At 46.8% G+C, this 11,170-nt stretch overlaps 1 protein-coding gene across 6 annotated transcripts in view; it reads right to left on the reverse strand.

Moving 5' to 3' along the window:
- Positions 1 to 11,018, reverse strand: part of pcnt (pericentrin) — a 33,890-nt gene extending 22,872 nt beyond the window's left edge. For 4 of the 6 annotated variants that reach the window (XR_005052536.1, XM_036982802.1, XM_036982804.1 and 1 more), the window contains exons 1-11: positions 10,839 to 11,018; positions 9,719 to 9,748; positions 7,188 to 7,367; positions 6,328 to 6,513; positions 3,529 to 3,678; positions 2,591 to 3,390; positions 2,099 to 2,467; positions 1,522 to 2,017; positions 898 to 1,314; positions 483 to 797; positions 213 to 356 (exon numbers count right to left, since the gene is read on the reverse strand). Coding sequence is in view for 5 of the 6 variants with exons in the window: in XM_036982802.1 (XP_036838697.1) it covers positions 213 to 356; positions 483 to 797; positions 898 to 1,314; positions 1,522 to 2,017; positions 2,099 to 2,467; positions 2,591 to 3,390; positions 3,529 to 3,678; positions 6,328 to 6,513; positions 7,188 to 7,367; positions 9,719 to 9,748; positions 10,839 to 10,886 (3,135 nt within the window). In the remaining variant the exon portion in view is untranslated. The remainder of the gene's footprint in view (positions 1 to 212; positions 357 to 482; positions 798 to 897; positions 1,315 to 1,521; positions 2,018 to 2,098; positions 2,468 to 2,590; positions 3,391 to 3,528; positions 3,679 to 6,327; positions 6,514 to 7,187; positions 7,368 to 9,718; positions 9,749 to 10,838) is intronic. The other 2 variants (XM_036982801.1, XM_036982803.1) reach the window with 2 other exon arrangements.
- Positions 11,019 to 11,170: the final 152 nt, after the last annotated feature.

The following is an 11,170-nucleotide window of genomic DNA, read 5'->3' on the forward strand; positions in this document are numbered from 1 at the left end:
TTGAAACATAACGACCAACGAAGATACACACGCGCTAACGCAATTCTACTAAATTATGCAAATTGACCTGTAGACCAATAAGCATGACCGGTCAAATGTATTTACATTAAAAAAAAATTATGATTATTATTTCTTTTTTGGGACAACTGGCCGGCGCCAGTTTAATAAAAACTGGCTAACAGAAAACCTGGTAAGGGTGGTTGTGTGTGTACCTGTATCTGTAGTAGTTCTGCTTGGTGGGCTGCCTCCATGCTCTCCCTCTGGTCCCCTGATAGCTCTGCCTTCAAATGGCTAAGCTCCTCCCTCTGCTGTGACATCATCTCCGACAGCATCCTCTGGTGTTCTCTCTCGTTCACCTGGAGACAGAAAACAAGAGAGAGACCGAAAACGAGAGAGAGAGAGAGCGAGAGAGAGAGGGGATGACTGGCAGCACACAGGTATGTGAATAGATTGTTGTTGTTGTAGTGTGTGTGTGTGTGTACCTGTTTGATAAGGCTGATCTGTCTCTTCTGCTCCTCCTCCAGACTGTGTCTCTGCTCACACAGCTCTCTCTCCAGACGGCCACTCAGCTCAGACACCTCCTCCTGGTGTTTCTCCTGCAGCTCCTGCACGTCCTCACTGTGAGATCTTCTCAGTCTCTCTGTGGCCTCCTCAACAGACCGCATCTGCTGCTCCAGGAGCGCTTTCACCTCCTGCTCCCTCTCCCTCCGCTGCTCCTCCAGCAGGCGTCTCACCCCCTGCACCTCCTCATCCTTCTCCTGCCTCTCCTCCTCCCACTTCTCCCGCTCCTCCGCCACCTGAAAAATATCTGTTCAGTACTTCCTGAACAGGTCCAAATACATATCATAGTCTAATCATCATCTTCCTCCTCCTCATCACAACCACCCTCCTCCTCACCTCTTCCTCCTTGTCTCTGAGCTGTCTCTGGAACTCCTCCAGCTCCTCCGCCATCACCTTCTCCATTCTCCGCATGGTTCTGTCCATCTCCTCCTCTCTCCTTCTGCCCTCCTCCCTCTCCCTCACTCCCTGGGCCTGCACCTCCTCCAGGTTACACAGGTTCTGTCTCAGACACAGCAACTCAGACGCTACCTCGGTTTTCTCCCTCTCCGTTTGCTCTATCCTCTTCTCCCTCTCCTCAACCTCCTGCCTCGCTGTCTCCGCCTCCTTCTGGACTCTGTGCATCTCTTTCTGAGCGGTGTCGAGCTCCAGGGTTTTCTGACCTAGGAGGGCAGTGGTGGTTTTGTGCCTGGATTTAGTTTCTTCCAGCAGGGCTAGAAGCTGGTCACGATGGGTCTGGAGAGGAGAGGTTATTAGCTTGGACCCAATTAGAACCAATCAAACCAATTAGAGAGAGAGAGAGAGAGAGAAAAAAAAACACCAGGATTAGCTAGTGGAAGATAGTGAATTGAGCAAGTGAGAAAAAGGAGAAACAAAATAAAGAGAGGGAGGGAAGAGGGGAAAAAGTGAAAAAGTGAAAAGAGGGAGAAGTAATTAGGGAGGAAGAAGAAAGCTCCTAGCTACCTGTAGTGACTGTAGCTGTCGTCCAAACAGAGCATGAACTTCCGACGAGACAGAGTCTCCCGCCTGTTTCACCTCCTGCAGAGAGGAGACCAGCTGCTCCTGCTGCCTCAACCTGGAGAGGAGAACACTCTTCTCTTCCTCCACCTCCCTCAGCTCCCCCTCTTTCTCCTTGTTGCTTCCTTTCTCCAACCGGACAGAGGAGAGCAGCTCTTCCTGCTGTTTTAGACGAGAGAGGAGGAGAGATTTTTCCTCTTTTAGCTGTTCCATCACTCGCTCCTGGCTGGAGAGGAGGGTACCTCCCTCCTCTAGGAAAGGAGAGGAGATGAGACTCTCCATATCTTTCTCTCTCTCCTCCAGTAAGGTGCGGAGTCTGTTCTTCAGATTGTCCTCCTCGTGTGTTTTCAGGCTGACCTCCTCCTCAGCTCGCCTCCTCTTCTCCCGCTCCTCCTCAAGCTCCCAGTGCGCCTCCTGCAGCTCCTCAGAGACCTGGGCCCACCTACACACACGATGAACATGAGCTGCAAGTTCTCCAACACACAAAGGTATGGTAGACAGGCACACACTATAACACACTCACCTGGCCCTGGCCTCCTCCAGATCCTCAGCGCTCCTCCTCAACTCCTCCATCACCACCTCCTTCTCCCTCTCCCTCAGAGCCACCTCCTCCCTAAGGTCTCCACACTGCTGGATGAGCAGCTCCTTGCCCAGGTCTGAGATCTCCTGACTCTCTGACGTCTCACTGAGTCTCTCAGAGGTCTCGCTGGCGTCTCGTGAGACAGAGAGGGGGTTGTTCTGCCACTGGGAGGCGAAAGAGGGCAAGGTTTCATTCTCAGGGTCGGGGGACCGTGCAGTGGATGGTGGGACGGGAAAGTGAGTTTGTTCTTCCTGCGAAAAGGACAGCTGGGATTGGTCACCACCACTGACGATATCACTGTCCAGCTCAAACCTGTGATGGGATGGAGGCAGAGAGGGGTGAGAGGACTGAAAGGAGAGAGATTAGGAGAGGAGATTCGTATGGGGGGAAAATCCACCATAAGGGCAAAAACACACACAGTATTGTCCCTCTAACCTGTAGTTGCCAGAGTTGTCCAGAATGCTGTGCTCTTCCAGAAGGCTGCACTCCTCCAGACTTTCATTGGCCCAGCACGAGTGTGAGGGGAGGGCCGAGGACAGGTAGCGCTCCAACAGCGGGGTGCCATCAGTGGGGAGGGACAGGTCTAGAAGGCACTCCTCTCTCTCCTCCCCCTCCCTCTCTCCATCCTCCTCCTCCACACTGGCCTTTGCCTGGTTCAGTTTGTCTTTAGAAGCCTTGAACCCCAACTCCTCCCTCGTTCTCCCTCTCTCCCCCAACAGCTGTCTGACTCTCTGTACCTCCTCACCAAGTCTCCTCTTCTCCTCTTCCCGTCTTTCCCTGATCTCTCGATTATCCTCCCTCTCGTTCCTTCTCTCCCTCGCCTCCTCCTCCAGTCTCCTCCTTAGCTCCTGCAATTCCCTATTCAACACACCCTTCTCCTCCTTGTACTGGTGGATCTCTTTCCTCTCCTCCTCCCTCCCTGTCCTCTCCTCTTCTAGTTGGGAAAGCATGAGCTGGTTTAACTCCCTCTCCTCTAGCAGCTCTCTCCTCAATGTGTGTATCAGTACATCCATCTCAGGATCAATACATTGTTCTGGGCTCTCACACCCAGCTCCAGTCTGTTCATGTCCCATTCGGAGTGTGCGTATTTGCTCCCCTGGTTCTGTTACTGGGACCTCCAGGTGGTTGGGCAGTGAGGAGAGGTCGTAGGAGCTGTGGTCAGGCTGGGAGGCCTTCCGCTGGGCTAGGGAGAGCTCAGAGCCCCCTTGTGTCCTGGAGCGAAAGAACTGAGAGGTCTGGAAAAGAAAACAGGGACATCGAAGAGCTTGCATTCACTACTTCATTACTAGCAGTAAAAAAATAAAAAATGTTTTTAGACTTTTTTGAAGTGTGTGTGTGTGTGTGTGTGTGTGTGTGTGTGTGTGAGCGTGTACCTGCTGTAGCTGCATCTTCAGGGCCTGTATCTGTCCAGTGAGGGAGAAGGCCTCCTGCTGTACCTGGTCTCTGCTCTCCAGCGCCTCCTGCAGGTTACAGCTCAGTCTGCTAATGATCTCATTACGCTTCTCTACTGCTGCCTGTAACTGCTGCAGAGAGAGAGAGACCATAGAGTCAGACACACAGACATAAACACACATTTTATTCTTAACACCTTACTTTATTACATTTTAATCTGATCACTTTGGATTAAAAGTGGCTGCTAAATGGCAAATATTTGATTGCAAGGGGAATGCAAAGTATAACAGAGAGAGAGGAACAGGCAGAGATGGAGAGAGAGAGCAGAGTGAGACTGAACAGAGAGTGAGGGAAACTGAGCAGAGTGAGGGAGACTGAGCAGACAGAGCAGAGTGAGGGAGACTGAGCAGACAGAGCAGAGTGAGGGAGACTGAGCAGACAGAGCAGAGTGAGGGAGACTGAGCAGACAGAGCAGAGTGAGGGAGACTGAGCAGACAGAGCAGAGTGAGGGAGACTGAGCAGACAGAGCAGAGTGAGGGAGACTGAGCAGACAGAGCAGAGTGAGGGAGACTGAGCAGACAGAGCAGAGTGAGGGAGACTGAGCAGACAGAGCAGAGTGAGGGAGACTGAGCAGAGAGAGAGGGAAATTGGGAAGGGAGGGAGGGAGACAGAGCAGAATGAGGAGATTGAGCAGAGAGAGAGGGACATTGGGGAGGGAGGAAGGGAGGGAGAGAGCACAGACAGAGCAGACAGAGGGAAATTGGGGAGGGAGGAAGGGAGGGAGACTGAGCAGACAGAGCAGAGTGAGGAGACTGAGCAGAGAGAGAGGGAAATTGGGGAGGGAGGGAGGGAGAGAGCACAGAGAAAGATGTACCTTCAGAAAATATTCACTAGACATTGTTGTTGTGTTACAGCCTGAATTTAAAATGGATTATATTAAGATTTGTCATCACTGGCCTACACACAATACCCCATAAAGTCAAAGTGGGATGATGTTTTTCTACATTTTTCCAAATGAAAAGTTGAAATGTCTTGAGTCAATAAGTATTCAACCATTTTGTTATGACAAGCCTAAATTAGTTCAGGAGTAAAGATTTGCTTAACAACTCGCATAATAAGTTGCATTGACTCACTGTGTGCAATGTGTTGAACATTATTTGTTAAATGACTACCTCATCTCTGTGCCCCACACATAATTAACTCTAAGGTCCCTCAGATGAGTAGAGAATTACAAGCACAGATTCAACCACAACGACCAAGGAGGTTTTCCAATGCCTCACAAAGAAGGGCACCTATTGGTACAGAGTTAAACGGCTGTGATAGGGGAAAATGTGAAGTAACTAAATCTACAATCCTACAATTCTAACCTAATTGATAGAGTGAAAAGGAACCCCAAAATATTCCAAAACATGCATCCTGTTGGCAACCAGGCACTAAAGTAATATTGCAAAAAATGTAGCAAAGCAATTCAATTATTGTCCTGAATACAACGTTTTATGTTTGGGGCAAATCCAACAGATTACTGAGTACCACTCCATGTTTTCAAACATAGTGGTGGCTGCATCATGTTATGGGTATGCAATCATTAAGGACTGGAGAGTTTTTCCAGGATAAAAAAAAAATACATGGAATGGAGCTAAGCACAGGCAAAATCCTAGAGGAAAACCTGGTTCAGTCTGCTCTCTACCAGACACCCTGGGATACAAATTCACCTTTCAACACCTTTCAACACAAGGCCAAATCTACACTGGAGTAGCTTACCAATAAAACAGTGAATGTTCCCGAGTAACAGTTTTGACTTAAATCTGCTTGAGAATCTATGGCAAGACTTGAAAATGGTTTTCTAGCAATGGTAAACCACTCAGGGGTGTGAATACTTAAGTAAATGAGATATTACTCTATTTAATTTTCAACAAATTTGCTAACATTTCTAAAAACACGTTTTCACTTTGTCATTATGGGGTATTGTGTTTAGATGGGTGAGAAAAATAATCGATTTAATCCATTTTTAATTGAAGCTGTAACAAAATGTGGAATAACTCAAGGGGTTTGAATACTTTCTGAAGGCACTCTATCTGTAATTATTCAGAAGCAGCCCCGGGTTCTTATGGGTAAAAAAGCATAAGAACAAATTAATCCAAACGAGAAAATACCCAACCCAGTTAGGAGTGGCGTGTGTGTGGTGTGTATGTGTGCGTTTGTGGGCGGTGTGTGTCAAACAAGTGCATCTAACCATAAAGTGAAGAATATAACTACTGTTTCCTGGAGGAGGGAAACGAGGTACAACACACGAGTGAAGTGTGTGTGTGTGTGTGTGTGTGTGTGTGTAACTTTTGTTGCAGGGCATGCATATGAACACACGTCTAACCCATTTCTCCTAGTACGTATTTATAACACGATTATGTAATTTCTCCAGCAATAATGGAAATAGAATTCAAGCCGTTTCTCTCCCATCCATCCTCTACAATAGGAAAAGCTTTCCATATTTCCTCATTTATAGACAAAGACTGAATGTTGATTGTCTGAAAGACGTGGTATACCAGCCCGTATACCATGTGTATGACAATAAAAAATAAAAAAATGTTTTACTGGTCTAATTATGTTAGTAACCAGTTTATAATAAGGCGCCTTGGGGGTTTGTGGTATATGGCCAATATACCACAGCTAAGAGCTGTATCCAGGCACTGTATCCTTAGCCGTGGTATATTGGTCATATACCACACCTCCTCAGGCCTTATTGATTAAATAAACTGTGTATGTATGTATGTATGGTTAAGTACCTTGAGTTGATCTTTTCCAGTGTGAACCACTAGGACCTCGTCTCCCACAACCTCCATCTCCTCAAGCTGCCCACCGACTGCCTGCCTCCCCAGGACACTGCTTCCCTCCTGGGGATGGTGTTGCTCCAAGTGCCCCTGGAACTCTGGAAGTTGGCTCGGATCTGTCTCACCAAAACGTTGTGGTTCCTTAAGGGTTACATTTGGGGGGGGGGGGGTAAGTAAACCTAGTCCTATTGCACATATTCATAGACTATCTGCTTGGCTATCTATAAGATTAGACAGGTTTGATCATTTGGGTGAACTATACATTTAAAGCAGCCGTGACCATCTAATATTAGTCATTGAGAGCTGTATGGTGATGCAGATGGTGCAGGCTTTTGTTCTAGCATTGCACAAACACACCTCATTGAACAAACTCAATAGATGGCTTGCTTTATTATTTCCATGAAATTAGATGGACTTCCCCTTTAAAGCCTGAACATAGAGTTGACAGTAATCACATTCATGTTGCCATGACAACCAGCCGCCAGAAGCATGTTTGTGTTTAGTGACCCATTTTTACCCTGTGTGTGGGGGGGTTGCTAAAGCATAGGAGGCTGCTGAGTTGACATCCATACGTTGAGACATATGGGTCAGACACTGTAGCCAATCTGTCTTCTGAATCGTTTTCACTCCACTGAGAAACAAATGACATGTTCTAACCCATGGAGAGATACATGCTCATAGAGTTGGGATTGGATTGGCATACAATCAAATCTGACATAGACCTTATGATCGAAATGCTGCATTAAACTATAGAGTCAGCCTATGCAACAGTGTGGATACTTACATTCCTTTCATTCATTCAGCCAGAGGCTCACCTCATTGTTACACATGTCGTCCTGCTGTGTGGCGCTGCCGTCTGTCTGGAGGTCCATCCCTAGGGGGCGACCTTGCGCTGGGCCGTCATTCTGCGTTGGAGACGGGCCCTTCCTCTTCTGCGTCTTTTTCTGCGCGACTTGACCGTCCCCTTTCGCCCTTTTCTGTCGGAAGCTAGCAAGCTACGCAGGAAGGACAGGGAGAGGTAGAGGGACACGTACGTCAGGAGGGCTGAACACCACCACACTATCAGCATGTCAGGGGTTAACTTAGAAGTCAAAAGTTAGAGTCCACCAAAAGTCCATCAAAGTTCAAATCCATCATTCCGATCAGGGAATAAAAAGGTCAAAGTTTCAATAAATCATCCCAGTGACTTAAGAAGTCAGAAAAGGCTAGAGGTTTAAGGGGTGAAGGTTTTCATCCGCCCAATGAGCAAGAACAAGAGTTTGATTCAGATAATCTTCCCAGCACTCAGGTAACATTCCTGATTGAACCAGCAGAGAGAATGAAAGCCCCAGCACACAGGTAACATCCCTGATTGAACCAGCAGAGAATGAAAGCCACAGCACATTGCCAGTCCAAAGCAGTCAACCAGCCACAGTCTCCACTTAGTCCTAACAGTCAACCTCCCAGCATCGCTCCATAGATCTCCCAAAACCACTATCACTGGACAACAAGGTTCCCAACAGAGCGATCAGAAAAACATTACATTTTAAAGTCCAAGTGTACTGATTTAGTCAGTGTAATTGTGCATCCAATCTCACTTTGCATCTCTTTCAGCATCCCGGTCTCTCTCTCTCCCTCTCTCCCCTCTTCTATAAGCAGCTTAAATCAGATTACAGCGGTTCAGAGACCCTCGTATAACGCTCCACCTCTGACTCTCGCTCCCTCCCCCTCTCTCCCTCCCACCCACAGCCTTTCTCTCACTCACACTCCCTCCGTTTCAAACCATCAGACCAATCTATCAATCACACACAGTTGAGACAAAACACACGGCAGACAAGCACACTAGTCTCAATATGACACTTCAACCTCCCGCCGAGGGTTGGGATGGCAGTGTAATGCAGAGAACACAGGAGGAGCTTTGTCCCGAGCCCAAAGTGTGTGCCAGTGTGGTAGCACGTGCTTTGTTCTAACCCAAGCAAACCCGTAACAAGCCGACCCATGCCATGTCCAGCCCCAGGACTCAGTAATGTTGAGCAGTGCTACTGCATTGTGCAGTGCTACTGACCCACGTGTGTGTGTGTGTGTGTGTGTGTGTGTGTTTCAATGCCTGATCTCTACATGTGGGCAGTTCTACTCGATTGAAGTCTGCCCAGCTTTCAGCAGATACTGTACACACCCACTCACCATCCACAGCCTCCTGTGTCTGTATCTGTGTTAAAGTGAGGCTAGACTTGGCTGTAGTCGAACATACTGCTCTACACACTAATACAATCAGACAGGCAGCTGTGTGTGTACGTATGTAGGCTATTTGTGTTCAAACTGAAGACGGGAGCTTGGTTTGCCTCAAAGCAAAAGAAAACTGATGCAGACGTGGCATGTCACCATAGCAACAGCTGCCATAAGTGGCCAACTGACGATTTCACAATTCAGACAAGCATGAAAAGCCTACTGCAGCCTAAGTCATGCCCATTTGTTGATTAGTTTTCAACTTTTCTAATACTGTTGCTATATTTGAGGGCCTACTAGCTCCTTCAGAAGTGCCATGTCAGGGTTGGGATGCTAACTGCAAGAAGGCCTACTGGGATCCAATGTGTTCGATTATGTCTGAAACTGCACCCTTTTTTCTATACTATTTTAGACCAATGTTTCCCAACCCTGTTTCTCAAGTACCCCGAAAAACAGTACACAGTTTCGTTGTAGCCCTCAAACACACCTCATTGAGGCCTTGATGATTAATTGACAAGTTGAATCAGGTGTGCTTGTCCAGGGTTAGAATAAAAATGTGTACTGTTGGGAGTCCTCGAGGACCAGAGGCCAGCTTTAGTGTCATGGCACCATCTGATGGTGTGTGTTCACAATTACACATCTGCTATGATACCAGAGAGCCCTCCACTAATTCAACCATTAGGGGGGACAACTGAAGACTGCTGGTGGATCAGTGTCTAGGAGGACAAGTCCAATCATGTGGAAATAAATGAACAGAAGTCTCTGAGTGGTGCATTTCTATCTGCAAAGTTTTATAAATGTGTCCCATCCACAAAACAGAATCCAATTGAGAAAGAGATAGAGACGCAAAACAGAGATGAAAGACAGTGACTAGTCAACAACATCCCAAAACAGATGAATAGAGCCCAAAGTTAGACCAGGGGGTGGCAAACCCTCCGCATGCAGAGCTACCACAGGCTTTTTGCTGCTAATCAGCTGCTCACCAGGACCTTGATTGGCTGAATCAGATGTGTTGTAGCCGGGCTGGTGCAAAAGCCTGAATTATACTCAGTATCTCTCCTGGATGAAGGTTGGCCACCCCTGTTCTAGATCAATAGACAGAATCACCACAACCCAAGAGCCTGTATCTCACACCACTTACCAACTGACTGCGCTGCGTGTTGGTGGATTTCTGTCATAAGGTATAACAATGGTTTATCAATTAAGTTATTGTGAAGGAAGTCATACCAACTCAGCTGTGAGAATCGCCCAGGTTTGAGGTGTGCCAAAAATAGGTAGGTCATGCATCCGTTCAAGACTCTGGTGAGGCGGTCAAATTCCTCATAATCTATAGCACATGCTTATCTAAATTAACAACAACTGCTGGGAGAATGCCACCCCAAGCAGAGGCCATACCTGAAGCGATATAGACACCGTTGTGGGGAACGGTAGGGTTGATGCGCGCTGAGTGCAATAATTGATGCTCAGGTGACAGGTCACGACATTTACGCTATTGTCTGCGCGGATTATAGGGTCGTTATATTACTTTGGCCTGCCTGGTCCTGAGATTTTTAACCTCAGTGGTAGTGTTTCACACCTCTCCATGCATTGCACATATTGGATCATATGCGCAGAGTTGTGCAGAGATTGTGTATCTTAAACGCAACCACATAACGTTACACAGACTATCCAAATCCTCCTGCCATCATCACCTGCATCGACTTGATAAACAGGGATGATACTCTCCCAGTAAGCGGCCCACACTAGTCAGTAAACAGAAGGGTAATTTATTTGGGCCGGTTAGCAAACTGAATAGGAATCCGTTTCTATAGCAACAAGCCAAATACTAACTAAATTAATAAACAGTAGTAATCTGGGTGCATTTAGTTAAGTTATTAAAATAGTAGATGAGACAATAGGGTAGTTAAAATGGGCAGTATAACGTCAGCTGGGTTGGTGAGTCAACGATAGAACAATACCAACATTTGTTTAGCAAGCCACAAAGTGGGGCATTATAATTCATGAATAGCAAAGTGTTTAGCTAGTAACTATACTGTAGCTAGTTTAGACTCGGCTAACCATAGTTACATGTAATGTAGTTAGCTAGCTTTGTTAGCGATTCAATGTGTAGCTAAAACTTCAACTTACTCAAAGCCCTCTATCAAGCAACTGCAACCTATTACTTTATTGTACGACAATGTTGCTGATACTGATACGTTTAGCTAGGTTAGCTTGTTGGCTAGATAGCTACTTTGATGCATTACCCATAAATCGTTACAAACCTTTGCTCTTCCAGCTTCTATTTTCCTCTGTCGTTCATCTTCGTCCATGTCTTGGTTGAAACACAACCATTAAATGTTACGGACAAATGTCCTGAAATCGCTGATTATTCCACTAAAACCTTTTACTTTCTTGTACCTCGGATGGAAAATCTTCGGAACAACTGTCAATATGAAATTCAATATGGCCGCCATGTCGTTTTAGCACCGCCCTTATCAAGTTTCCTCCGCTAATATGGCCAATCAACACACTCGGAGCGAATTTCCCAGCCAATAGCATTCATGCTCTCTTTCTGTTTACATGCACTGAAAAAACTCCCTCCCACATTCTACAG

This window comes from Oncorhynchus mykiss, chromosome 7 (assembly GCF_013265735.2).
Source record: "Oncorhynchus mykiss isolate Arlee chromosome 7, USDA_OmykA_1.1, whole genome shotgun sequence".
NCBI classification, from domain to species: Eukaryota; Metazoa; Chordata; class Actinopteri; order Salmoniformes; family Salmonidae; genus Oncorhynchus; species Oncorhynchus mykiss.